This window comes from Agelaius tricolor, unplaced genomic scaffold (genome assembly GCF_023055355.1).
Source record: "Agelaius tricolor isolate 1412-34295 unplaced genomic scaffold, bAgeTri1.0.p SCAF_1, whole genome shotgun sequence".
Taxonomy (NCBI): domain Eukaryota; kingdom Metazoa; phylum Chordata; class Aves; order Passeriformes; family Icteridae; genus Agelaius; species Agelaius tricolor.
The window spans coordinates 14,222,498-14,249,282 of record NW_027269261.1 but is presented as its reverse complement, the minus strand read 5'-3'; the positions used below and the strand labels follow the sequence as shown (position 1 = coordinate 14,249,282).

Here is a 26,785-nt window from a genome sequence, read left to right as displayed (position 1 = left end):
GTTGCTCAGACAGGCCTAGTGTACCAGTGCCTAGGATCAGCCTTGAACACAGGAATTTTCCAGCTGTGGAAGCAAGCATCTGTGCAGAAGGCTCCAGTTAGTTATCTGCTCATGCCTCACAGGACACACTTTAATGTCACCCCAGATAAGCTCAGTGCACCCTTTATTTCCAATAACAACAGCAGGAAAGTGATTCCCTTCTGCTGGCACGGGACAGAGCTAGTCAGAATGCTCCAAAAACCACTGGTCAGGAATTCTCTACATTTGCCTTACTGGCACAGCTGTATCAACTGAGTTCAGGCAGTAAAATCTCTATGCAGAAAGTTTTGTCCTCCATCTCTGCTGTCCTTACACTCACATCTTTCCTTTTAGGAATTTGTTGAGTATTCCTTGCAAACAGCAGTTGCAGCCACTGAAGCTGTCACAAACAGCACAAGTCTCCCTGATGGACGAAACCTGCTGTGCACCCTCTGGTAGCAGCTGCTGAAACCCATCACTCAGCCAGTTCTCTCCAAGGACTAATCAATTCCTTGCTCTGAATAAGGAAAGAGAGTTTTGAAGAATCCCCTTTACCGCCTAAGTAACCTTCTGCACCTTAAGCAGCACTTCTTTGATAATATCCTAAGCTTATTTAACGTTCCTTGTGTGCAGCATCTGCTCCTGAAGAGAGCAGTCACACTACTGAGCAGATTTTCCCTTTGGCAGCACTAGCATTCTCTATTAGGTCTAGAGCAGCTTTTCCCTCTCAGCACTGAACAGAAGCTGTTTGATATGTCTGCTCAAGACAGCAAGATTTTGCAATAAAGACAGATACCAACCTGTTCCCATATAGCTTCAGCGATCTGATCAATGGCTGTTCCAACTTCTCTGAATTCCCCAGAGTACTTAACGTATGCCCAAGTACAAAACGATATAAGAGCCATCCCCAGCACGAGATTACACAGGGCAGCTATGGAGTTCATGCCAAGGAACCCAGTCAGTCCTGAGATTATGTACATGGCAAACATGACTGCAAATAGAGTGGCAGGGGTACGAGCAGCATAAAAGATGTTTTTGCCATCGTTGTGCTTCACAAAGTTTGCATAGATCTCTTCGATTTCCACTTCCAGTTGTTCCTGGTAGCGCCGGCAGAACTCCTCCCCTCCCATCTTCTTGACGGAGCGGAACTGGCGGATGGCGCTCTCGCGGAAATCCTGGTGCTTCTGCTCCAGGTCCGACGGGGCAATGTAAGGCTTATCTCCCCCACACACCTGAGGGAGAAGCAGACACCATGGAATCACACCCTGAGAGAGCACCTGCCCCTCGCTGCCCCCCTCGGCTCTGGGAGCCCCAGGCCCATCCAAAGGTATTTTGGATCCTGGCAGGGCAGGAGCCTCACCCATCCAACCACACCCAGACCCACAGCACAGGACTGAACTCATGCTTCCACTGTTCTCTTCAGGCAAGCCCAGAAGGACAGGACAACAGCCACACACACACATCCCTGCTTTTTCCCAAAATGAAGTTCTCCACATCCACCAAAACTCCCTGGAAAATGCCTACCAGTCTCACCCTTCGGAACAGATTTTTCACATTGCCCAGAGCATGTTAAACACCAGGAGCTGCAGAGGGATCAAGAGGCCACCACACAAATAACTGCCACTGTTTTCTTATACTCTGTGACACTGCACCTGTTGTTCCTTACATTTCAGGTCATTAGGGGGACAGTATTTTGGTTATGCACACTCAGCAAAGGAGGGCTTTGGTTCATGAGGACAACTCAGAAGCTGCAGCAAGAACTACCTTTACATAATTGAGTTTTAAATCCAAAGAGTTCCCACTTCTGTTCTTAAAAATAGAAGTTTCAGAGCTGTGTCAGATCAAGAACATCATATGAGACATCTGGATAAAAAACTATTCCATAATTTGTGCATATCTCTACAGAGATATAAAAATATACAGTACTGGGGAACATTACTATGGAAACAGTCTGTTTAAAAGAACATCTGTTTCTGTTTATTCCCTGCTCCAAGTTAGAAACCTTACAGCTACAGAGTCTCAACAACCATTGAAGATTCAAGTTTGGAAGGCAGACTTGGCACTTATTATAAACAACACATTTACTATTTCAAGACATTTTCCAAAATGGAAATAGAGGAGTTCCCTTAAACCAGCAGAGCATTCTCCAAACAGCCTGCTAACAAATGGAACTGGCTTGTCTGCCACTAGCACTAGGTCTTACTTTAATTTCAAAACAACTACTTCAGCAATTAAGACCACAATTAGCCTAATTAATGGGGAGCTATGTTTGTAGCATGTTCTCACACCTACTGGTCTTTCTGGTTGAACAGTTTCACAATAAGCACAGTCCTGTTAAGCTTTACGAGACAGGTAATGGTTTTCAGAATTTCCTATGATAAAACCTTGCCTACCACTACATCAAAGTATGAAATCCATCCAGCATTCAGCCTAGAATCATATCAGATCACTATCTTCAAGAGAAGAAGCAAGTGGGAAATTACATACACAGGTTTTTCAAAGTAATTCTGGTATTCAAAGGGGTTTCTTTAAACTTTTGAATCACTTCAATGCTTGCATTTTACAGCTAATGAATGGCCAGAATTCAGAAGCATGAGACTACAGAACTAGAATTCCACCCCTGTGCAAGCCTGACACAACAAATGTCTGCTCACCTGCTTGTGCATTTCGTGCCACAGGGTTTTGAGATGCCTGTGAAGAGCCACAGAGGAAACTAACAGGTGGGAATCCTGCACACACAACCATTCTCAGACCTCCCCAGCATCACACCCAGGCTCAGAGTGCAGAAAACACACAAGTCCTGGCCCTGAATCACCTTCCCCCACTGAAGTGCTCACACAGAGAGGTCACCATGGAAGCTGAAGGCCTGTGTTTGCATGTAAGTGTTTAGGAAAGGCTATGCCATCATACCTGCTCCATGCCTTTGCTGTACAAGTCTTTTGCTCCTGCCACAGCAGCAAGATTGTTCGCCTCAGCTGTTGCCTAGAAAACATGGAGCATCCTGTGTCATTCACAGCATTCCCAGGTTTTACACAGCACTGCACTCCAAACATACCCCCAAAACCTCCAGAACTCCTGATGGCCAGGAAAAGGCCACACAAAAATAAGAGAAGTTTAGCAACAGACATTAAAACATATTGCTGCCTTTCTTCAGCTTTCTCCTACAGGCTTTTCATCATGAGCAATCTCCTCTGAATGCTCTACTGTTAATAAATACATAAGGGTCATTAAACTATTATATTTTAATCCTGGTACTGGATTACTTCCAGTACCCAAGAGGAAAGAAGGAATCTGGGATTATTTCTACATTACAGATGTACAGTTTTGGTGTAAATGGTAATTGTCAAGTTTGTTAAGAATTTAAGTCTTATTTTCTACCTGTATCATGTCAGGGACAATTATTGTAGTTAAAGCTGCAAGATGTCCTTTTCTGGATATCTCCCAGCCAAACAGCAAGTTACAGGAAAACAATGTTTAGACAGTAAAGCAGCTAAAAAACCCAACCAACCAGACAGACCCCAGCTCTATTTGGTTGATTTAATTTCATTTGGTTGATGAAACTGAGGGAAAAGTACCCAACCATCACAGTTCAGGTGGCTTTCAAAGCACACAGATCATTCCAGAACTACAGCTGCGGGGGAGAGACTCAGGCCCACAGCAGTCATGGTTCTTCAGTTGAAAAGAACTTATAAAGTACACATCATCTAATCAGATTATGTGAAAGAAAATAAAATACCTGCAGCATAGATTTTGGATGAGGTAGCTCCTCTCCTTGATAGATTTTAATGTAAGCCTAAATGGGAGGGGGAAAAAAGAGTTTATTTTTCTAAACATTTATGTTTGAGGAGAATAAGAAATGAGGGATGATACAAAGAGCACAGATTATTTCTCTGTAATAGTGCTGAATACTAAATTATGCAATTTTCTTCACAGAAGTCTGGCAATTTTCCCCCCTCACTTTCCTATGCCTGAGACTGGGGCCCAGCAGGGCAGCAGAGCATCCTGAGGAGACACCACCACTGTCCCAAGATGTGACAGGTTTTGACAGCAGGTTTCTACTCCCTCAAATACATAAGGTCTTTGCTAGACAGGGAATCTTCACCCATAACAAAAGAGTGGAGATGACTATCCCAGCCTTTCTGGCAAGAGGTTGGCTCAAATTTACCCCTGTGCTGGGAGAACCAATATTTACATTTCCCCACATGCCTTGATCTACTGAAGCGTAGGAGGAAAAAAAAACCAGATCAAGGCACTTTGTACAGACAGAGCTGAGCAGACAAAACACTTCCAGAAGCTAAGCAGGCAGCCTATCCCACTGTGCCCCACCCCACTTATCCTCAGGGGTCCTTTCTTTCCCCAGGGTTTCAGGGGGTTGGAAGAGAACACACACTTCATTTCTTGTCCAGCCCCCACAAGCTGGCCCCTGGCACAGCTCCTGGGGACAGGGAAGTGGGGCACAGCAGGCAGCAGCAGCCATTCCAGGGCCTTGGACAAGCTGTGCAAGTTACACCAGCAAGGCCACTCTCAGCCCCTTGAGGGGGGTCTGTCCTCACTCTCTTCTTACCACTGCTGCCTTCCCTCCCTGCCCTGGCTGCAAGCCTCTGGCCTGAGGATTTCCTGCTCCAAGGGAGGAGAGAACAAGGTTATCAGGGTCCCCATGTACTCAATGCTCTAGGTTGCAGAACAACCTACAAAAACATATAGAATTATACAGGACTCTGTTCCCTTGACACCCTCCTGGCTTCTGTAGCTATTTCCTCCAAGTAAAAGCCCTACAGTTCCCAACTCAGGCCTCACAATCTCAGCTTCAGATGCACAGTCCCAAGGGAGCAGTCCTCTTTAGTTACATAAGCATGGCATTTCTGCAGCACCCCACAGCACTGCTCCCCAGATGGATACAGGATGCAAATCAGCTTTCCAGTAGAGGTTTTACACTTGGGTTTTTAGGATGCAGTCCTTTCTAAACTGCTTCTGAACATGCCCTCCCTGCACTGTACCTGAGTGGGTCCTACTAGAGAAAAACTGGAGCAAAAAGCAGAGTGCAAGCATGTAAACAGCAAAAAACTCTGCTTTTTGCTCCATGTAAACTGGAGCAAAAAGCAGAGTGCAAGCATGAACCTCCATGCTGCCGTGCTGATTTTACACTTGCCAGAACAGCCATCACTTCTGCATCCCATACCACGTCTTTCCTTCAAAAAGTTACTTTGTTTTACAAAGTGAAGTTAAATGAGCTCTGGTCTCAAATTCCTTCCTTGCATAGCTTGTTTCATAACATCAGCCCAACCTTTCTACCCCCAAAGTAGCAATTCCTGTCTTTAGGAGACAGTGGCATCATTCCCACCAAGGCAACTGTCTAAGTCGTTCCAATTCCAAAGGAAAAAAAAAAATAAGGCTACACACACCAGACCAATCCCTGGTGATGCAGAGATTATGTTATCACATTTCTGCTGGTGTCACCATGATACCAAAAAAGTTCAAGACTAACAGCTGTGAGTATCCTGCATAAATATTACAGAGCACAGTGGTGCTACACATGCAAGTGTTTAGAAAGCACCTTCCTTGCATATTAAAAATCCAGAAAGGGAGTATCTGAAATTTTCATTGCATACCTAGCAGTTTAAGAGCTCTTTTTCTATCTGTAAAAACTACATGAGACCTATTTTAATTCAAAATAACCAAAACAAAAAAAAACCCAACTGGGATTTCAAAGTAGGAAAAAAAATACCTAATAAGCTTGAGCTATTTCAGCCTACTCACAGAGAGGAAAATAAAAGCCACCAACCCACAAATTTGGCTAACAGTAGCTTGCAAAGAGCTGTACTGTTAGGAAGTAGTGTGCCAGTTCTGGAAAGTCAGAGTAATGAAATGAAAATAAAAGTGAGCTGATCAGCGAGTGTCAGCCTAGATATCTTATCTTCTCTGGGAACAACATGGCCTAAAATTAGAATACTGACTTTTAAGCTATTAACAGAAATAATTAGTATGAGTTTGCTTACCTTGAAGTATTCTACAAGATCTCTACAGGTCACCTTGGATCCACTAATCTCTTTTTCTACCAAGTTTTCAGGGGCAAGCAGTAACGGTATCAAATTCCGCAGTTCATTCTTAAAATCCTCATCTATATCTAGTAAAATTCAATCAATTTCAAGAAAAAGGTGGTTAGTTTTCGATCTTGTATATCCTAAAGGAACACTGATAGCCCACAATCCTTCTAAATCTACAACACCACAACTCTGAACTGCATTTTTAAGGTATTTAAAGGCTTACATACATAATATAGCTTCAGTAAATTCCAACTACTCCTAATGTACCAATCCTAACTGGGAGAACAAGGTGTCACTGTCCTTTCAATATTTTAAGTGCATTTCCCCAATTACACCAATGCACAATGACCTCACAGGTGTGTGCCCTCAGCACAGCAGGGGCTGCCACCCCACCACTGTAACTCACTGTTACAGCTTTTGCCATCCTGATGCATTCCCTCCGTTGGGGAACACACATCCCTTGGAGGAATCCTGACTGCCTCTCATTCTGCAGCAGCAGAACCCTGTGGCTTTTATTTCAGCCATTTCAGAGCTGACCTGTGGTTCAGCAAGTTCTTAGAGAAAAGCCTTTCCAGAAAGTAAAGTCTTTAATCTTGGGAATTCTGCCCTCTGGAGCCCTTAGTTATCTTTGGAATCTCCATTTAATGACCTTTAAGCATGTCTCAAGTTATCAGATTACAATGAACAGCTAGACACAAAGATATCCATTCCCTCTCCCTGCTTAATTCCTCTAGTTTTAACCACTAAAAAGAACACACAATGCACATTTCTAAATTCTGCAGCTTCACCTTTTAGCCCTAAATTTTCCAGTCAGGCATTTCAATAGCTAACCATTACAGTGCTTAACTTTCATCATGTAAAAAAACAAACTCAGTGATCTGAATCAAGAAACACAAAATGAAAAGCTTCCTACCATTCAATCTCCCATCAAAATTTGGATTTGTTGCAACTTTAAGACCAGGGTGGGGCAACAGGAAACACCCAAGATTACTGAAACAGGAGTGAATATGCTTCCTTACATTCTGTAGCTCTTCATGTTGGTTTTGCTTTACCTGAAGGAAAAAAGAGGCATTAAGAACTGCTACCAGTTTTACAGCACTGCAGTTAAGATCAACCATCTTCTTAAAAGCAGTAAGAGCACAAAAGTGTGTTTAAGCTTTTATTTCTGAACCTAATAATGTCAACTTTGCCTATAAGTAGAAATACCACAAATGTATTTTATTAGCACAAGGAGCCAGCTCATGATGCATCATTGTCTTGACAGCAAAGTGTCACTTAGAAGATCAGAACAGGACTACTGAAGATAACTTACCTGCAATCTTTTCTCTAGGAACTTTTTTCCTCCTTCCAAGCCATATGCATGTTCATAAGGATAACTCCAATCTCTAATTAAGAACATTAATGTCTGCAACAGGAAGAACAACAGCAGTGAATGGTTTGCATCATTCCTAAGGTTGAATATTCTATCACATGTGTGATTATTTTAAGTATTTGGCTGCTCTAAAATTAAATGCATTATAGATTACAAGCAAGGATACTATGTAAGTTTTTTGGTATATTTGGTTGCTCTAAATGTAGCAGCTCTGTGGTGCAAGTGATCGCTTGCTTAAAAAACCAACTGAACAGAACACCCACCACCAAACAGGACCTTTTCTCAGAACCATCTACCACCAGCAAGGACTAACCATATCTCAGAGTAATAAAAAAGAAGGCAGCACAAAATTTTTCTCCTTAACACCTGCATATCACTTGACATTTTGATTCCTCTTATGCCTTATAACTCAAGAACAAAGATATACTTGCTCAAAATGTGATCCTCTTCAGCATTTTTCTATTGTGTTTTTGCAAAGCCATGTGGCAATAGTGAAGGAAAATTAGTCTTGCAAAGAACTGGTTACCTTCAGCCCAACTAATTTATCTGCAGAAATTATCCTGAGCTCATTTTCTACACATTAAACTGCTTAAATCCATCTAACACATAGTTACCTGAAACGGCTTTTGGTAGATTTCTTCCATAGCTAGTCTTCCATATTCTGTAAACAACTGAGAGAAAGAACAGTGTAAGGATGTGCCATATAGAAAACACATTTTTCTGCTGTGAAATATTCTATTACGTCACTAAAAAGTAATAAAGCATTCAATCTTATATCTTATGATAGGTTTCAATCTTACATCTTACTACAGGTTGAGAATGGCAAACAAACCTCAATAAGGAGTATACCAACCCTCAATAAGATTCAGGTAGGAGACATGATTCCCACAGGCTTCACAGTGCCATTCCTGAACTGTCAACACACTGCAGTTTTAAGTGGGTGGCTTGTAGGCTATTCTCAGAGAAAAGCTGGCTGCATTTCTCACCAAGTCAGCTTCCAACACTTGCTTCCTAAGCTAAGGAGGTGAGCCTGACTAACATTTGCCCCTTACTTCCCACAAAAGGTTTATTCCTGGAAATCCCAGGGAACTTGGCTCTAGCCAGTATATCAGACATTTAAATACAAGCCAAGTTCAGCAGCTTCTCAGATCTCTGCTTCAGCTCGTGACCTTAACTAATTATTGTTCCTTCCCTCCAGTAAAAAGGCAAGTATCAGCTGTCTTCCTCTGAGTGCTTCCACCATCTTTAACACCAGCAGCATTCCTTGCTGGCCTGAGCAGGCCAAACCACCCACAAGACCAGGAATTAGGGACTGTGCTGGCTGCTTCAGCACAGGTCAATACTGGCAGGGCTTGATCGATGCCAGCCTCCTTACAGATACTGCAGGCTGAGACAATGGAAGCACACCAGAACTCTCCAGTGCCAGGCAATCATTATTCTGCATTAAACTAACTCCTGGAGGGCCTCAGGCAAATTATGGCTCAAAGGGCAGTTCTGGTGTTGATCACAAGAGCACCTGGGAACTTACAAGACTAATTTAACACAGCTTAATTTCCAAGCCCTTGTCACCCTGAGCAAAAGCAGTTGTGAAGTGGCCAAGCATCCACAAGAGTCTGGCTTCTTTGACCCGAACTCTTTACCTCATTCACTTCCCTGCTAAAGGAAGGGAATGAGGTAAATGAGCAGTCTCTGACTGCTTTTTTCAGTCTCTCCCTGAAAAAGGCAGTCAGAGACTAACAGTACTTTACAATTACATAAATTCCTGTTAAAACAGAAATTCAGAATTTCCTTCCCTTAGATCATGATTGCCTGCTGCAACTCTAAATGCATGGGTGTCCCCTACCCAGTGCTCGTTTTTATCATCCTGCCCTTCCTTCCTTCAAATCTCACCCTCCAGGAGAACAAAGATACATTGTTTTATTCAGATTACACCGAGTCTCTTAAAGGACCAAAGCCTCAAGGGAAGCCTGGCTTTCAAATAATGATCTACAGATTTATTTTTTTTTTGTTTTCACAGCTCAGTTGGGTTTTTTGGGGGGTGTGGGGAGTATGGGCCCAGTGATACAACCCTGCTAATTGAGAACACCTGCATAAGACTACTTTTAGTTAGTGCTCTTTTACTTCCAGCATTGGCAGCCACTCTGCTGCAGCACTGAAGACACACAGAACAGTTTTAAGCTGTGACAAGGTCATGGCCTTGGCATTTGGTAACACACAAGCTACTCTCTAAAGCTACAGGTTTTAAGTTAAGGAGATAATGTTCTTGCACCATTCACATGAAGCCATAATTCAGTGGCCTTTGACCATGACATGATGTTGCATTAGAGGATAAAAACCCCATGGTGAAGAGAAGACATTCTCCTGCTTTTATTTCTAAGCAGAATAAAACTCTGCAGAAGTTTTTCTCAGCTGAAAAAACAGAGATGGCTTCTGGGCAGAAGACTCTTTCTGGCCTGACCCAAACTCCAACACTTCCTTACAAACTGGTTATGAAACAACATCCATTTTCCTATTTTAGGAAAAACATGTAGCACTGGAATTTCACCATTAAGGATTTCCATAAATCATTTTCCTTTCTCATTTTCTCAGGAATTTCAGAACTTGCAATACAGAGAACAGACATTAAAAGAATCAGCCAGATTAGAAGCTCATACTATTTTACCTCTACATTGGCACAGTAGCATCATGGAGTTGATGCAAACACAGTTTTTACAGATTGGACCAGTTTTAGTATCAGGTCAAATTCAGTGTTTTACATGAAGCAACAGCTCCCAAGTCAGTTACATGAACAGTAACTTCTAGAACATTGTCAAGACTATCAGTTTGGAAGCAGATTAACATAAATTCACCATATTCCTACCTGCAAGTGCTGAAGGTCATCTTCCTGAATATTCTGAGACAAGTTGTATACCTGCAAGAGACAGTCAGAGAATTACAGTGTCACATGAAACCACTGTCTTACATTCATATAGTCTCTTTCTCACATTGAGTATTTTTGCTCCCTCCAGCAAAAGTCTAACTACCCAAAAGTCAGCAAGTAGAAAGGTGTCACAGAACACATCTCAAACAAAAGTTACCTCCTTATTCAAAAATTATTCACCAGAGCCAACTCCACGGGACAGCTCTACATAGTCCTGCTCCTTTTAGGTTGTGGCATGTCTGAAGAAAGTCACTTGTCACCCCCCAAAAGCCTGCTCACTTTTGGCACTTCTAAGGCACAAACTTAGAAGTAGTTTTGAGTATAGCAAATTCTCAGGAGTTTAATTGACACTTGAACATAAGCAGCAATTTAAAGTTTGGCTGATCACAGCATACTGTCACCCTAAACTGTATCTACAGCCTTAAAAAGATTCTGTAACACATCTGTAAAGAAGCAGTTGCTACTTTGACATCTTGGGGGGGAAGGGGATTTCCCAGTTCTGTCAGCAATTTAACGCAGCCTGGCCTTGCATAACCTTGATTCCACACAGTAACTTGGGTAGTTTATGTACCACACTGAGAATAAGTATGGAATTTTAAATCAGAGATGGAGGAAGATATGCAGGTGAACTTTCCAAGTGTGGCTCAGGATATATTCTTGGCATGTTCAGGATAGAGGGTTCTGCCATTATTTGCCAGCAGGGATATTCTCACCTGGACAGAGCTCGTCATGGTGCTCAGGGCAAAAACTGTTGCACAGTCTTTGATAGTGGATTGGCTATCAAAGGCACCTTGGGTATCCATGAGTAGTACAGCAACCTGCAGAGTTTGAAAGAAGAGCAGCAGTTAACCAGATCATGGACACTTCCACACTCCTGGCCACTGGGATCAGGTCTGTTTCAAGTCCCTGCCCCTGTGCCTGCTGAAGAAACCTCAGCCAGCTCCCTGCACATGACTACACACACCCACAGCTGAGTGAGCAGCAGCCAGAGGGCCCTGCCATCAGCCTCTGGCCTTGCCTGGCTACCTTCTCCCAGAGAAACAGCCCTCCCTGGCCCCGTGGGGGTGCCATGCAGACCAACTGACAGCTCTCCTTCACTGGAAGAACACCAGCCTCAGCTGCAGATCTCACATAGTTTATTAGAGCTAAGAGTAAGATGCTACTTATAAATACACATATATATATTAAGATAATTATTTTCAGCAGAAAACAAGATAATTGATACTGTCTGCTGGAACAACAAGAAAGGAAGTGATATTAATGAAAAAAGTTTATCAGTCGAACTCCCATCTTTGAGATGTGCTACACTTCCCTTCTCCTTCCCATTGAGAAGCAAGAACAAGTGAGTGATTTGTTCCCAAAGCATAAGCAGATTCACACATAACTGGTTTTTAACCAGAGAAATGTTTGGTTAGCTGTGAAATTTGTTAAACACCACTAAGCCACTATTTTTAAAATCCATGTCCCACAGATTGGGCATCAGATGTTTCCTTTGCAAATGGAAAGGGTATGAAATTTAAATAACCTAAAACCAATGGATCAGAACACAAATAGTTCAAGATCATCACCACTACTGTGGAGTAAATATTTATTAATGACATTAACACTTTGTTTCAGCATAAACACCTCCAAGTACACTTTGCAGTCAAACTGACTTGAGTTAAAAAAGAATCAAGTTAGTGCTTTTTTCTCACTGTTAGACTTAGTCCTTTTTTATAGACTGCTTGCTAAAATTATATGGAAGGACCAGCTTCCAGACCCTGAAGTACTTACAGCCATGCACTACACTTTACTAGAACACAGCTAGAACATATTCTCACCCTTCAAAGAACAGCGTGTGTTACAGAGCTTTTCCCCCCAGCATTTGCCTGTAAGTGGTATTTATAGCCATTACAGATTTACAACATCCCCAGGATAACCCACCCAGCAGCCTGGACAGGGCAGATTTTGCCAAAACAAAGTACTCAGAATGAGACTATTGTTGAAGTTTTCTGCTGGGTTGTAAGAATCAATCTCCAGCTTTACACTGGTAACAGTTTCCAGATATGTTACACAGCTGCTCAGTGCAAAGGAAAGCAACCAATGTCCAAACAGCAGCCATGAAATCCATGACATTAAAAGTATACACAGAGGCAAAAATCCTATTTAAAAGTTTTAGAATGATAAAAACAGTTTAGGCTGAAAGGGACCTCTAAAAATAATCTTATTCCAATCTCTCTGCCAAAGGCAGGGACACCTTCCACTAGACCAGGTTGCTTGGAGCCCCACTGCACCTGACCAGGAACACCTCCCACATGGGGCATCCACAGCCCCTCTGGTTTATTAAAAAAAAACCAAAAAACATCAAACCAAAAAAAACCAACCCATTACACAACCAAACCAGGAAGCCTACAACTCCTGCAAAGGAGACCTTGAGTAAATCAAGGTAAGTTAAGCACTCACCTTTGTTCCATTAGGTTTTTCAATTACAAACACTTCACTCCAAATCTGAATGCCAGTGGTTTCCCGTTCACATCCACCTCTCCATGTAAATCCGGTCAATGGCTCCGTGTTTCCACCTATCCAACAAGGAGAAGTCTACAAAACAAAAGGAAAAACTTATGTAAAACCAAGGAGGAGATTTCTATTTTTTTTAACATGCTATGTTTTAGCAGACTTCCACACTGTTATTTCATTTTCCTCAGAGCCAGCCGACAACACTACACAAAATATTACAACAGTGCTACTCTGCTGTGTTTCAAGATCATCCACAAAGCAACCCCATGTATTAGAGTGGCTGTACAACTTTTTAGTCACTGAAACATAAGTGCAAATTTTTTGAGTCTCCAGCACTCAGAGATATTGAGAACAGCACAGTTTTGTCCACCAGTTCCACTCTCACAGCTGAGAAAACTCTGCTCAAACACAACAGCAGATTGTCGCAGACATCTTTTCACTAAAAATCTTTTCTTTAGGATTTCTCCTTCTGAGAAGCTAAGAAGCCTCAGAGACAGAATGTAAGCAATGGTTATCTGCTGCTGTGGAATGCAACAGCTCCACCTGTGATTGGCCCATCTCAGATGTTTATAATTAATGGCCAATCAAGGACCGAGCTATCTCGGACAGAGTCCGAGAGAGCTACCTTTGTTATAATTTTTTTCTTTTCTATTCTTAGCTTAGTTAGCATCTAAAGAAACCTGTCTTTCCATTTCTTTTTAGTATAGTGATAATGTTATATATATATATATATATATATATATATATATATATATATATATAATAAAATAATAAATCAAGCCTTCTAATCAGAGAGTCAACATCCTCGTCTCTTCCCTCATCCAAGAACCCCTGTGAACACAGTCACAGCAGATATTTCAACTCAGGAACAGCTAAACTTCAGCAAGATTCAAAACACCTGATCTTAACCTAATCCTCTCCCTTCCCCCTCACTAACAGCTGGGCAAGCATTTGAGTCCCTGCACTAACAGAAGCCAGCACCAGACTCCCAGTGCCATCTTGCAGAAGCCACAGAGAACAGACAACAACCGAAAGATTCACAGTCTATACTTGCCAGTTACAAAGAAAAGGTCAGTTTAAGAGTTTGATAGATGCCAATCAACCCACCCATATTAGAGCTGAGAAGCTATCTGAGAGGTGAGTACAGTTGGCAGCTAACATTCCTGGCTGATGGAATTGTAATGAGGTCTTCAAGGACAGACAAGGCAGAGCAGCAGCTCACCCACAAGAATTCAGCCATTATATGAGCATACCTAACCCAGAAATGCAGCTCATGCACTAGCAAGTAAGGAGGATGAGCAGGCACCCCAAGGAAGTTTCACTTTGATAGGTTTTTCTGTAGCCCCCTCATCAGTTAAACTGTTGTCTGCCTGCCACTTCTTTCATGGAGGATTTCAGTGTATACAAAGCTTTCTTTCATAGGCTAGAACACAGCTAGCTGGCATAAGAGACATTTAATGAATTGCCTTGAACTGCCCAGAGTAGATTACCAGCCAGGAAAGAGTCCACTGAGAAGGTCAAAGTGGAGATTTCTCAATTCACTTCTGGGCTCTACCTTGCTGACTCCACACTGGCAGTTTTCAGATAACAGCTCAAGACATTTCTTCACAATTCAGAACACAGCATGAGTACCCAGGGACTGTACAGAATAAAAATACTTGAAACAACTAAGTGAAACTGCTTATTTCTAAAGGGGGATGGGAAAAAACCTTCACATTTTTCTCATGCCTAGCAGCATGCAGGCAATCCAGTTCTGCACCAGCATTCTTCCAAATGCTAACAGTGCACCACTCAACTCTGCTACTTAGATCAGACAAGGGTGAGATAAGCAGATGAAAATTCAGAAAATGAACACAGGTATGCAAGTAAAGACTTCTACAGATCTGTACAGTTGTTCGGGTTTGGCTGTTTGGGGTTTTTTTCTTTTGTTTATTTTGACAGGCACACACACCTCTACCAGAGACACTAAGCAAAACCTGAACAGCTTTTCCCTGTAGTTTTTCTATCCCAGAAGATGCTTATGCTTCCACAGACCACTCTAAAAATGAAAGCTCCAAGCCTGCTTTGTGCTGCAGCACACTCCAGGATACAGTTTGACAATCTGTATCCTATCTCATGTACCTGTCAATGGGCTGCAGCTTTCTACTTTTCAAAAAGAATCTGTTATTCAGTATGTTCCATTTTTCTTTTCTACAAGAATACTTTAGCCCATTTTGGTCCAGACATTATTCTTATTTGTATTCCTCCTATTTGTAACAAATCAGATCAAAACTACACAGTTTGACAAGTCCCTCAATGAGCACTAGATATGACCTCATTTGATTTCACAAGTGATTCCTATCACAGGAGACTTTGGTGTTTTAACAGGCTCAGCTTCACCTGAAGCTGCTTCATCTTATGGATGATGTACTTAAGCCTGCTTCTGACTGACCTCTGCATCACTTTGAAGCACTCCTCTCTTGTTACCTGCATCTTCTTTAGCTAAACCTCAGTATTTTAAGTATCCATCCATCAAGCTGGCTTGAAAGATATTCAGGAGATGGGAGGAGGGAAAAAAGGCTCCTACCTGAAATCAAGCTAGAAGCTGCTCTACAATTTTACCTCAGTCCCCCTAAAGGGTAATTTCTCGAACTTTACTCCACACTAAGGAAAAGCCCAATGCAGCTTTATTTGCCTAGTGCATTAATACACAGTACACTTTGAGGATTAATTCAAAATAAGAAGGTGACACTCCTATAAGAAAAATAAACTTTTACATCTAAACTTACAAGTGTTGCTGCACTCAACTCTTACTAAAGCTTAAGACCACAGGATCCTTGCAGCAGCTTGCTGAGTACACAAGTGCTGCTGTTCCATTTCAAAAGAGTAATCACAGCACAAAGGATCAGTGCTTGAAATGACATGTCCACCTCTCTGAAGGCAGTGATCAACCTCTGCCATGCCAAAATCCTACCTGTGACTACAGCTGGCACCAGTGAGATTTTTACAATGGCAACTTCCCACATGACCTCTGGCATTCAGTTTAAGACAAGAAAATGAGACTCTGAAGGTTTTATTGGCAAGTTTTTCATTACGAATGTTAATGTCCACATAAAAGGACAGCCCAAAATTGCTTGATTGGCACATGAACTGAATGCAATCGCTTTAGTATTCTGTGTAATATCTAGTTCACAGAAAATACAGACTTGCAATTGAGCCTGACTAAAGATGGAGGGCTCAGAGTAAGTACTGTACCAAGATCTCTCCTCCTGTACTAAATTTGGATAAGCAGAGGATATCATTTGACTTCATACAACTCAAGAGTGCTCCAAAGAGGAGGCGTTGCATTTATCCTCCATCACCCCCAGTTCCCATCAATCAATTTGCAGCAGTTCTGATGCTTGACAAACTCCTTCCCTAAGCCAATTTACGTCACTGAGCTGGCAGAAAAAAAATTCAGCAAAGCACAGTGTCTCCTGATGCATCAGTGAGTTGGATCAGCTCAACTAAGGGTCTGCAAGCCATACATCTTCAGAATGGAAATACCTGGCCAGAAGCAGCATATGGAGAGCAAGACTCCTCTGCTCTTGGTAAGAAACAATTGTTAGAGTAGATGGGCAAGCTTGCTTTCACCTTCAATTCAAGAGAAACAAATGCTATTTTGAAGGACATTTATAGAAAACTGAGAAAAGTTTTCTATAAGTGTACAATAAAGGAAACAGAGAGGCCTGATACACAAGGCTGAAACAGCATTTCAATCGGTTTTGCTATATGAACGTTTGTTTTATTTCACAATCTGAAAATTAAGAGTATTTGTTTAAAGCCGAGCCCTTCTGTTTTCAAAAGGACACTCACACTACCTCTGCCCAGCCCAGCCCCTTGCTCAGGTCATTGGATGCAGGAGTTTGCATTTTTCTTTGTTTGCAGGGAGTGGTGGGGGTTTTATTGTTTGGTTAATTTTGAACACCATCCATAATAAATGAAACCTTCTTCCTCCCTAGGTTAAAAGAGTCTCAAGAAGTTAGAAGTACCAGCTTGCTACTCTGGATTCCTCCTACCCTGAGACCCTATCCTCAAGGTCCTTCTTCCACAGCTCTTGCAAAATAAGGGAGAGGAACTCAATAACAGGCACCACTGGGGTTGAGAGAAGGAAATCTTCATTTGCTGACTATCAGCAGCTTTTCTGCTGCACTCTCATACTTCTTGTAACTGCAGAGTTCATCTTCATTTCCCCTCAACCCAGCTAGCACAAATTAGCTCCAAAGAACAGTGAACTTTAAAAAAGGAATCAGTTCTGAGTTTCTAAGAACTTCAAAAAGCAACAAAACACTGACCTGTCAATATTCATAAAGCAGATTAAAAGAAACACCCCACAAACTGTAACAGGCAGATGTGTATGGTTCACAGAACACCCTACGCCACCTTCTCCATGTAAGCCAAGGGCTCAAAACAAGACAATGCTAGCCAAAAGCTACAAACTAAAAGAAAAAATTAAATTTTGGATCAGGCTTTAATCAATCAATAACTTAAAAGGATTTTAAGTTCCTGTACTGCATTCAGAAATGCATTCTAAGCAGCAAAAAGGAAACTCTCTCCTTTTTGTCATACATTATATTTAAGCAGATTTAGCTATCTGGTAAGACTTATTTTTGCAACAGTGGGCAAGTGAGTGCTATAATATGATTTCAGGAGATAAAGTCACAGCAAGGCTCCTCCAAGTCACCACCTGGAAAAGCCCTTCCCTATTCAAGTTCTTCTTGTGTCCACTTACACTGGGACACCAATAAATTCCCTTGATAACTGCAAGATAGGGTACATTGAAAAGCTGTCACTTAAATACCCTTCCTTCAAGTGTAGAAGCAGAGTAGCTGACTTCTCCTCCCCCAATATATCAGAAAATTTTTATTTGCTATATTTATGCTCAATTTAACAAACACAAAGAGAAATTACTAAAATACCAAAGTACTTTTCTCCTGCAGGAAAAATTCAAACTACTCACCCTGTTATACATGTATCTAAGCATGAAGTCCAGCAAAAAAGATTTTCCTTTGCGGAAAGCTCCTGCTACAGACACAACTACTATGTTAAGATCTTTAATATGTTCCTGAAGCAAGATTTTTTCCAAAGCTGATTCATCTAATTCAAAGTTATGGTCATCTTCATGAGCAAGGACAATCTGTATGGGGCGCGGCTTATCCAGTTCCACCTCGTCATCTGAGTCCGGCAGGGCATCCGAGTCCGGCAGGGCATCGTCCTCCTCTTCTTCATAAAGCTTACCTGCAAATTGACAGGTGACAACACTTTAGTGAGGCACAGCTTAGGGAACAACACTTTTTCTTTTATTGTGAAGCCTTCAGCTGGGCTTACATCTCCAGCAGCAAGGGTGATGTTCTTGGGAATGCCAAGAGGTCAACAGAAGCTCCCTATCCATTTTCATCAGCTTTGTGTCTAGCCTGTATTTCAGATCTTCTCTCTTTCAGATAATCTTTATGTATTAAGGAATCACAAAAAAACCCAACCCTGATTTTCAGCTTCAAAACCCCTTTTAAAGGCATCTTAAGTCAAGGACCTTTGATCTGGGTAAAAAAAGAATCATTTCAAAGAAGCTTGAAAGAGGACTAAAAAAGGGTATTTTTATATCACCACCTTCTTGTTGTAAGGGTGTCAGGGGAAATGAATGTTTTCTGTCAACAGGTTTGTTTGCCAACAGGTACAAGCAAGACCATGGATCTAGAATGGAAGCCCCGGATAACAAACACCAGATGAATAAACTCCTCTCTAATTCCAACACTGTTTCAAGTCTCAATACAGCACAGACTTCAGAACACCTATTCCCTATTTGCAAGACAATAAACTACTGAACATGTGCATGCCCTAACACTTCTGGGATAAGAAAACAAACAAACAAAAAAAAACCATTGAAGCAGTTTCTGGCTTCATATTCTTCCCATAATGCACTATTAAACAAGATTTAGCAACAGGAAGTATCAAGTCTTTAAAAACAGTTAAGAGACTACTTTATACACAATTTAACAATTAATACCCTTTCAGGATAAAACAGTAGCTGAAAAAAGTATAACTCAGATTAAAGCTAATGAATGTAAGGTAACATAGCCCTTCAGACACACACTATATCAGTGCAAATATCCTATATTCCTGACTTCTAGAATTCAGGAGTTAATTGGATTGGAGGCCTAAAAGAAAACCAAACTACCCTATCCAAGGTGAAATCTCCTCTCTTGTTCAGGCACCACAACACTGAAGTTTGTCCCACAGCACAAATCAACTCTACCATTCCTGACAAGCATCTGGAAAGCTTCTTTGTGCTTACTGAATTGCCTCCCACTCCCAATTTAAATTCTGCCATGTTCTATTGGAAGCCCATGTGCAAAAACCTGACCAAGGCACCTTCCTACCAGTTACTTATCTGGGATTATCACATATGATTTTCGGTACACTGTCCTTCTAGTCATGTTTCCATTTCCCAGCCAAGGCAGCAGCAGCCACCCCCAATCCCTTGATGTGTTGCTCACAGAGAGGTTTCCTGTGGCAGCAGCCCACAAGGACACAAGAGTGTTCTCCTGCAGGATGCATCCCTGAGGCACCATGGAACACACAGCCTCATTCATTCATGGCAGAGAACCTGCCAATGCTCACAGGACCTGCCAAGTCGTTCCTGTCAGACTTTGCATGTGAGATACCATTCTCAGCAAAAGACTTATGAGCAGGGCTCCAGTTTTGTGGATGTAATGAGACACTGCAGTTATCACCATAAATCTGAAAAACTGCTAACACAGTGACCCTGAAGTTTCTCCAGCAATTTTCTCCTTACCTAGCTCTGACAACACCTCATTTAATTGCAAAATGACAGAGAATGTTTCCACTTCCAAACATCCAATCTTGTTCTGTCCCAAAGCCCAACGGTATTAAATCTTGAAAAAAATTGGTTTGAACATACTAAGCTTGCATGGTGCTTGGTTTGAACAGGAAGTACACTTGAGTGCCTAAATCCTAAGCAGCTAGAACTAAACTGCAACATTATCCAAGTGGGTGCGCAAAACAGTCCCCAGCATCACCCTAGCTCAAAGTGATTAATACAGCAGGCCAAAAAATTGATTATACTAGCAGGCCTGACAATTGGAAGAAGTAACTTCTTTTAAAAGAAAATCCATCAACAGGACACCAAACTATACAAACTACACTGACACTGACTGGTCAGCACTTCAGAGGAAAGTCTCTCTCTTTTGGCCTCAAGGTTTTGTATTCCCAGATATTAAACAAACCCTATCCTCTTTTTTGAAAGAGTTTCTATACAGGCGTTGCCTCATATAGGCAAAGGATAGGATCCTTTGGAGGCCAGAGAACTTGAGAGGATAGCCTAGGAATGGAGGAACAAAGATTTTGACAATCAGAAAGAAAGCTTCCAGCATCACAGCCTACAAACATAAAGGGAATATTCTATTGATAAAAGTATTGAAGTCAGATAGTTCCAAGAAGAGGTGCCTGTGTTTTAGCAAACACATTCACACAATGTTTCACAGCCTCTGCTTCAAGGTATGTTCCTGGTAGTGCGACTTGGTTACTTGGAACAGCCTCCTATTCTTTTATTTAAATACACACTTCACTTAAATACACAGCTGCAGTAAGGGATTGGATCTGTAAACTGGGGCAGACTGAAAAATGGTTTGAAGCCACACCTGCAGCTTCTCTTCATTCACTTGGAGCCTGACATTAACCATCCTGTCCTACCTGGAAATCATCAAAACTTGTCAGACCCAAAGACCTCAAGCTGTAGCAGCATCCTTGTGCCAGCGCAGAGCACAGCCGCACAAAACCTCTTCAGGCCAAGGAGATTTCAGAACAAACAAGTGGAATGGACCTTTATCAATAGTTATTTATAAACAAGCAAATTCTCCCTATCACAAGGAGATAGTACTATCAAGAGCTTACACAAAATATGCCCATTAAAAGCTCCCATCTTGTTAACAGCATTCTGCACCACTGAAGCTCATTAGCTCAGACGGAACAGGAAAGAAGATTCATCCTAGACTCAACTCCTATTAGATTTCACTTATCAGCAGAAATTGGGAGTCAAGTCCAGAGCACCAACTTGGGTTTGTTAGGTTGGTTTGGGTCAAGTTGGATTGTTGGCTTTTTTTTTCCCCTTTGACTAACCAGCTTAATATATCTACAAGTTCCCAACCTACCTACAGAAAAGACCATCATGGCCATCAGTCAACCACTTTAGAGGGTGGAGACCTACAGTGCTGACAGCTGTGAAAGCAACTTGATCCATCCAGAAGAGCTGGTTTGATAACTTCGTGCTTGAGTGGCAGAGAACACCCCTCCTTTCAGGATTTTGAACTAGTTGGCAATTAACAGGACACACATTGCACAGGTCAAACATGTTAACTACAGAACAAGTGCCACTGCTTGTCCCAGCAGCATAATCAGCATATGCAACCCTGTCAGGTGTCCTAGGCAGATGTCACACCCTTTTTTGATCCTTTATCCTGACTTGTGGCTGCTCACCCTGTCACTCTGGCTAGTTGCTGTCTCAGGCAGCACTCAGGGAGCCTTTCTAGAAGGCTTCAGTATCATGGCCAGAAAGGTCACATTACACTTCCAAGAATTACTTTCAGTACAGCCTCTGGAAACAAAGGTCAGGACAAGAAACACCCCCCTTCAAAGTCCGGTTTTCTGCAAGAGCACTGTGGAAATTCTCAAAGTAGAATAATAATAAACATGCTGGCAACACTGTCCGGTCAGCTCAGGCCAGAAGTTTATGTAATTCACAACTCAAAGCCCCATCCCTTGGCTGTCCCCCATTCCTCACCTGCCCCAGCACAGTCACAGTGTACTACTTAAAACTCAGAATTTAATCTGATTTATTCTAATCCCACAGAATGCTCTAGGTTCTTGCAATAGTCCAGTCCCAGCAAATCAAGTATAAAAGACATGATTACTACCTTTAGAAGAGGTGGCATTCACAGAATGGCCACTTCTACACTAACTTCTACTACTACACTACTTCTACTTTCTAGCCTGCTGGACTGTACTTTGGAACTTGAAAAGTTCAAGGCAGCATCCCTTTATAGGTCTCTATAACAATACATTTCAGTACTGCTACAGAGGCAACCAAAACAACAGACTTTTGTTGGTTTGGGGGTTTTGCTTGTTTTTTATAGTACATTTTAACACTTTGCTAAGCCCAGTTTCACCCCAGTAATGGAGTTAGCAGCCCAGTACATTCACACAGGGAGTGGTTGTTTTAGAGGAATGTTCCATGTTCTGCACACACAACAGAGAGGCAATGCTGCCTCCCACCACAGGATTAAAGACTGATCGATTCATTCACTCATGGGGTTGATCATATGCTGTTGGAAACTCCCATGTGCACAGAAGATCTGAACCTCAGGCTTTTACATACATAAGAGTCCTCATCTGTCAAACCATATGGCACTAGAACTTGTAGCACAGTGGTGCAGGCCCAGGAAGTCACAGCTATATTTTTCTTTTTTCAGGATGTTAACCTGACCTTTGAAGTTTCTGTAGTACTGAACTAGCAGACTGCAGACTAAGGTCAGATCTGCTGCTCTGTCTGGAGCTGATGCAAAAAGATCATCAACTGGACTTGCCCTTGAGCTCTGCCATCCATTCACACCTATTACTGTGGCTGTTCACCTATCAGTCCCTATGTCATTCTGGCTTCTTCCAACCTGAATTATTCCATTAGAACCTGTGGGCTAATGCATGGCTCTGACTGACACGATCACTTCCTAACCCAGGTCAAACAGGCTGGGAAACACAAGAGAAGCAACACTGTGCAGCAAGACACAGAAGCAGACAGATTTGAATGGGAGCAAATATAGCCAAGGGAAGATACTACCACTCAGTTTCCCTATAAACTCCTCATTTCACTCAGTAACAACTACAGCAGGACTGCTATTTATTCTCACCAGCTAAGTACCCAGAACAAGCACCATTTGTTGAAATACTAAGCCAGATTTTGAGAACAGTAGCTTCTTGTTAATGCAGACAGTATTTCAACTGAACAAACCCCACTAAATAACCCATTTCTTAAACCACGAGGTAAAATGAAAAGCCAATTCCTGCTTCCCCTAAGTACACAGCCAGCAGCTGACCTACTTGTCCTGCAGTGTAAGAACATGAGCGTGAAAACACTCAGACACCTGCACGCTATGAAAATAAGAGACAGCCTGCTTTAAATGCAAGTTCTTCCCTTTAAGCACTTTAGTTGACAGAAAATACAAACAGTTACCTTTAAGTTTCAACCTAAATACAGCTTGAACTCTTTGAACATATTATCCACATCCTTTCATTTAAAAAAGAAAAAAAAGAAAAAAAGCACATACTAATTGCTAAACTCATTTGGTTTTAGATACAGTAAAGGTTTTTGATCAACAAGCACTGAATCACAATTAGTAATTGCTTCTGTGGACAGTGAGTTGAACACAATTGCCCACAAATGCAGCAGAAGATTAAAATATTTTAAACCCCATCTGCTTTTTAGTTTTAAGCCACTTTCATCAGTGTAGCTGTCCCTCATCAGTACTTCCATTTGCTCTATCACAAGGAATTTAAAGAGTATAAAGCCATAAATCTTCTAGCTGGTAGTCTTTCTTGCTTGCACAGAAACCTGCACTTTGCTAGAAGTCAACTTCAAATCAAGACTTCCAGCACCCCTAGACCCTTCAGCTTTGAGCATCTCTGAACTCTTTTTCCTGGTGCTCTACAGCACCACACATTTGCCTCAATACAACAGCAGTTCAAATCTCCTGCTCACATTTCAATACAGATGCTTGACAGGCTCCCCCACCATCACCTGAACGGTGAAAAGCAAAACTGAAGTGAGCTACACTAAGCTCAAGCTGTCCTGCTTGAAATTTTGTTCAACCTCCACATGCTGAGGGAGTTCATGGCTTGAATCAAAAGCTTAAAATAATTTATCATGAGGAAACTGCTGCACTGTATTTCAAAGTAAGACATTCTCTCAGTGCTCCACGTAGGAAATTTTCCTTGGAGAGAAGGGAGACAAAGTGCTTAAACATTTCTTGTTTTGATGTAGTGAACGAAGGAAAGTGTAGGCATGTGTGAAGTGAGTTCCAGAGCACAGAAAGAAAATATGTTAACCTTCAAACCTTATTTGGACACATCTTCTGGGGAAAAAAAAACCAAAACAAAACTCTAGATTTAAGCCACAAAATTGTCCTCCCCTTTTTCCAGCAGTGCTACTCCATGCAATAAACTCACACGAAACTATGGGGCTGTCACAGACCTTAATGCATCACTGCTTTCCTATTGCTGACTAGTAAATAGTGCCAAGTAGCTCGTTTTAAGGCCAGAAATAATTAAATGTTTCGAATATTTCAGCTATAAATAGGACTAGTGAGCTAAGTTCCAAAGACTTGTTTGGACACCCAATAAGACCAATAGAGGAGTAGGGGCAGGGTACAGGGAGAAAGACACATTTAACTCCCTGTGTTCCTTCAGGGCAATGGGATGTTAAAGGGACAGATCTAGAACTGTTACATAACTGTGAGCTGAAGCGAAAAGCACCTGAAGCTACAATTCTGTCAGGAAAGAGGAAAAAGATGATATTCTGATGACCTAGATACCTCTGAAGCACCACAACTAATCAAACAATAGGCTTGTCTACTCCTAAGTGCCTTAAATTGCTCCTCTGCTCAATGGTCGGCATGCAGGAGCAGACAGCTCTCCCCTACACAAAGTACTGATAAGCTGGCATTTTGTGTTCTCCCTTTAGGGGGACAAAAAAGCAAGAAGGAAACTTCATGTAACGAAAGTGTCTAGCAAAGTCAACCCTCAAATTCAGCTCTTCTCAACCAATACAAGTAAGAGAATGCCAATAAGCAGAGGCTTAGACAGAAGCAGTACAAATCCAGTAAGTTTAAAAAAATATATAAAATGACTGCTTTTTAGAAAGCATATCATGAACTTGGTAAGAAAGATGTTTCACCATAGCTACAAGAAAAATCATGCAGGGTAAGGACAGTGGCAAAGCATGCTTCTCATCCTTCTTCCCCTCTGCCCAAAAATCACAGCTATTAATAGCACACTCACTGAAGGACCGAACAGGATCTCTACCCACAGTAAGATTCACCAGTACTTTTCCAGCCCCCTCAAAGAAAGCTGTACTAAAACACTAAGGGCAGATTAAAGCATTAAAAGGCCTCTTGCTCACTTTTTCTCCCCTTTCTTACCCATCAGGCAGGTTCTTGAGGATGAAAATGAGAGTACTCCAGATCTGACAGTGCCCTAGTTCACCATGAACTCTGGAAATGGCAAGTGACAGCTCCTCATGAACACTGAAAGCTAACTGGATCCTTGCAGGCCACACACATTTAAACCAGGCAGACTTCTGCTTGTATTTCAGAGTGATTTTATTCAAGGTTGTTGCTCACTCAAGGAGTCAGTATTTTCTAATTGGTTTAGGCCATAACTGTGTTCTATGTACCTTGTATGTACCCTCATGTCAGCAGCCAGTAATTTAAACAACGAGCAGCTAACCTAAATTGGTATTTTGAGCTAGAACAGGGAGAGAATAATGAAGTGAGAGACACCAACTGCAATTACCCCATGTTTGGTCTCTCAGTTGCCAGTCAGAGGTGGTTTAGTGACCGAGGTGCATCTGCGCCACAGCCCCAGAGGAGCTCAGCAGAAAGCAGCGAGTGCTTCCTTTCGCTGTACTCAAGGTATGCCAGAGGGTCAGGTGTCCTACTCATTTCCAGCATAAACAAGTTGTCACTCACAAACGCCAGTGTAGGGAAACACAGTAAGCCAAAGAGGCTCAAACCTTTCATTTTTGCTTTTAGCAAGCTGAATGGCAGCAGCAGTGTGGCCAGCAGGATGAGGGTGGTGATCAATGTCCTGTACTCAGAACTGGTGAGGCCACACCTCAAGTACTGGGTTCAGCTTTGAGCTCCTCACTGCAAGAAAGACCCTGAGGTGCTGGGGGAGGGTCAGAGCACAACTCTGATAAGGAGCAGCTGAGGGAGTTTAGCCTGGAGAAAAGGAGGCTTGGAGTGACCTCAGCAATCTTTACAATTCCCTTAAAGGAGGCTGTAGTGAGGTGGGGGGTGGTCTCTTCTCCCAGGTAACAAGTGACAAGATGAGAAGAAATGGCCTCAAATGGTGCCAAAGAAGGTTTAGGTTGGATATTGGGAAACATTTCTTCATGGGAAGGATGTTCCAGTCAGGCACTGGAACAGGCTGGCCCAGAAAGTGGTGGAATCACCATACCTGGAAGAGTTCAAAGAACAAGTGGATGTGGCATTTGGGGACATGCTGTTAGTGGTGAACACAGCAGCACCAGGATAACAGCTGGACTCTGATCTTACAGATATTTTCTAACCTTAACAATTCAATGCAGCTTCCAACTAAAGGTGCTCTTTCAGCCCAACCTCAGTTCACACTCAGCTTCCCATCTCTCAGTTCCTGCAGCTAAGAGAGCCTTCCAGTCAGTTCTTCTAGCACTGAACCCCAGAATCCTACATTTCATTTCAAAGAACAAAGGACTGTACAGAGAGCGTAGGTTTCTTTAAAAAACTGTCTTCTCTAGATCACACAGTTTGCAAAACTGATACAGTAACTAGCTGCAGACAACTCCATGAAGTATTTCAGCTTCTTCTCCCTTCTTAACTGTTCTTAACTTGGTAGGGCCACTGACACCCATCAGACGAAAGGGAAGCATACCAGGAGAAACACATGTCAACACAACACCCAGATCAACAATGGGAATCAAAACAGGAAAAATGTTCCACACAAGGCACAGTTAAACAGAATTGAAACAAAAAAAAAATTTAAATCACATTTTGTATGTCTTCACTTTATCTCCACAGGAAGAGATTTTTCTCACACAGCTATAACAAAAATAGTTTTTATCAGGGTCCCTGCTACTAAGCATGTTGAGAA

The 26,785-nt window shown here is 42.0% G+C and overlaps 1 protein-coding gene across 6 annotated transcripts in view; it reads right to left on the bottom strand.

Annotated features, from left to right (window-relative positions):
* The window catches only part of ATL2 (atlastin GTPase 2), a 37,874-nt gene that overhangs the window by 2,982 nt on the left and 8,107 nt on the right, over positions 1–26,785 (bottom strand). For all 6 annotated transcript variants that reach the window (XR_011678700.1, XM_071423961.1, XM_071423974.1 and 3 more), the window contains exons 2-12: positions 17,829–18,106; positions 12,797–12,931; positions 11,068–11,172; positions 10,295–10,345; positions 8,049–8,105; positions 7,375–7,467; positions 6,976–7,114; positions 6,015–6,142; positions 3,755–3,811; positions 2,929–3,000; positions 819–1,250 (exon numbers count right to left, since the gene is read on the bottom strand). Coding sequence is in view for 5 of the 6 variants with exons in the window: in XM_071423961.1 (XP_071280062.1) it covers positions 819–1,250; positions 2,929–3,000; positions 3,755–3,811; positions 6,015–6,142; positions 6,976–7,114; positions 7,375–7,467; positions 8,049–8,105; positions 10,295–10,345; positions 11,068–11,172; positions 12,797–12,931; positions 17,829–18,106 (1,547 nt within the window). In the remaining variant the exon portion in view is untranslated. The remainder of the gene's footprint in view (positions 1–818; positions 1,251–2,928; positions 3,001–3,754; positions 3,812–6,014; positions 6,143–6,975; positions 7,115–7,374; positions 7,468–8,048; positions 8,106–10,294; positions 10,346–11,067; positions 11,173–12,796; positions 12,932–17,828; positions 18,107–26,785) is intronic.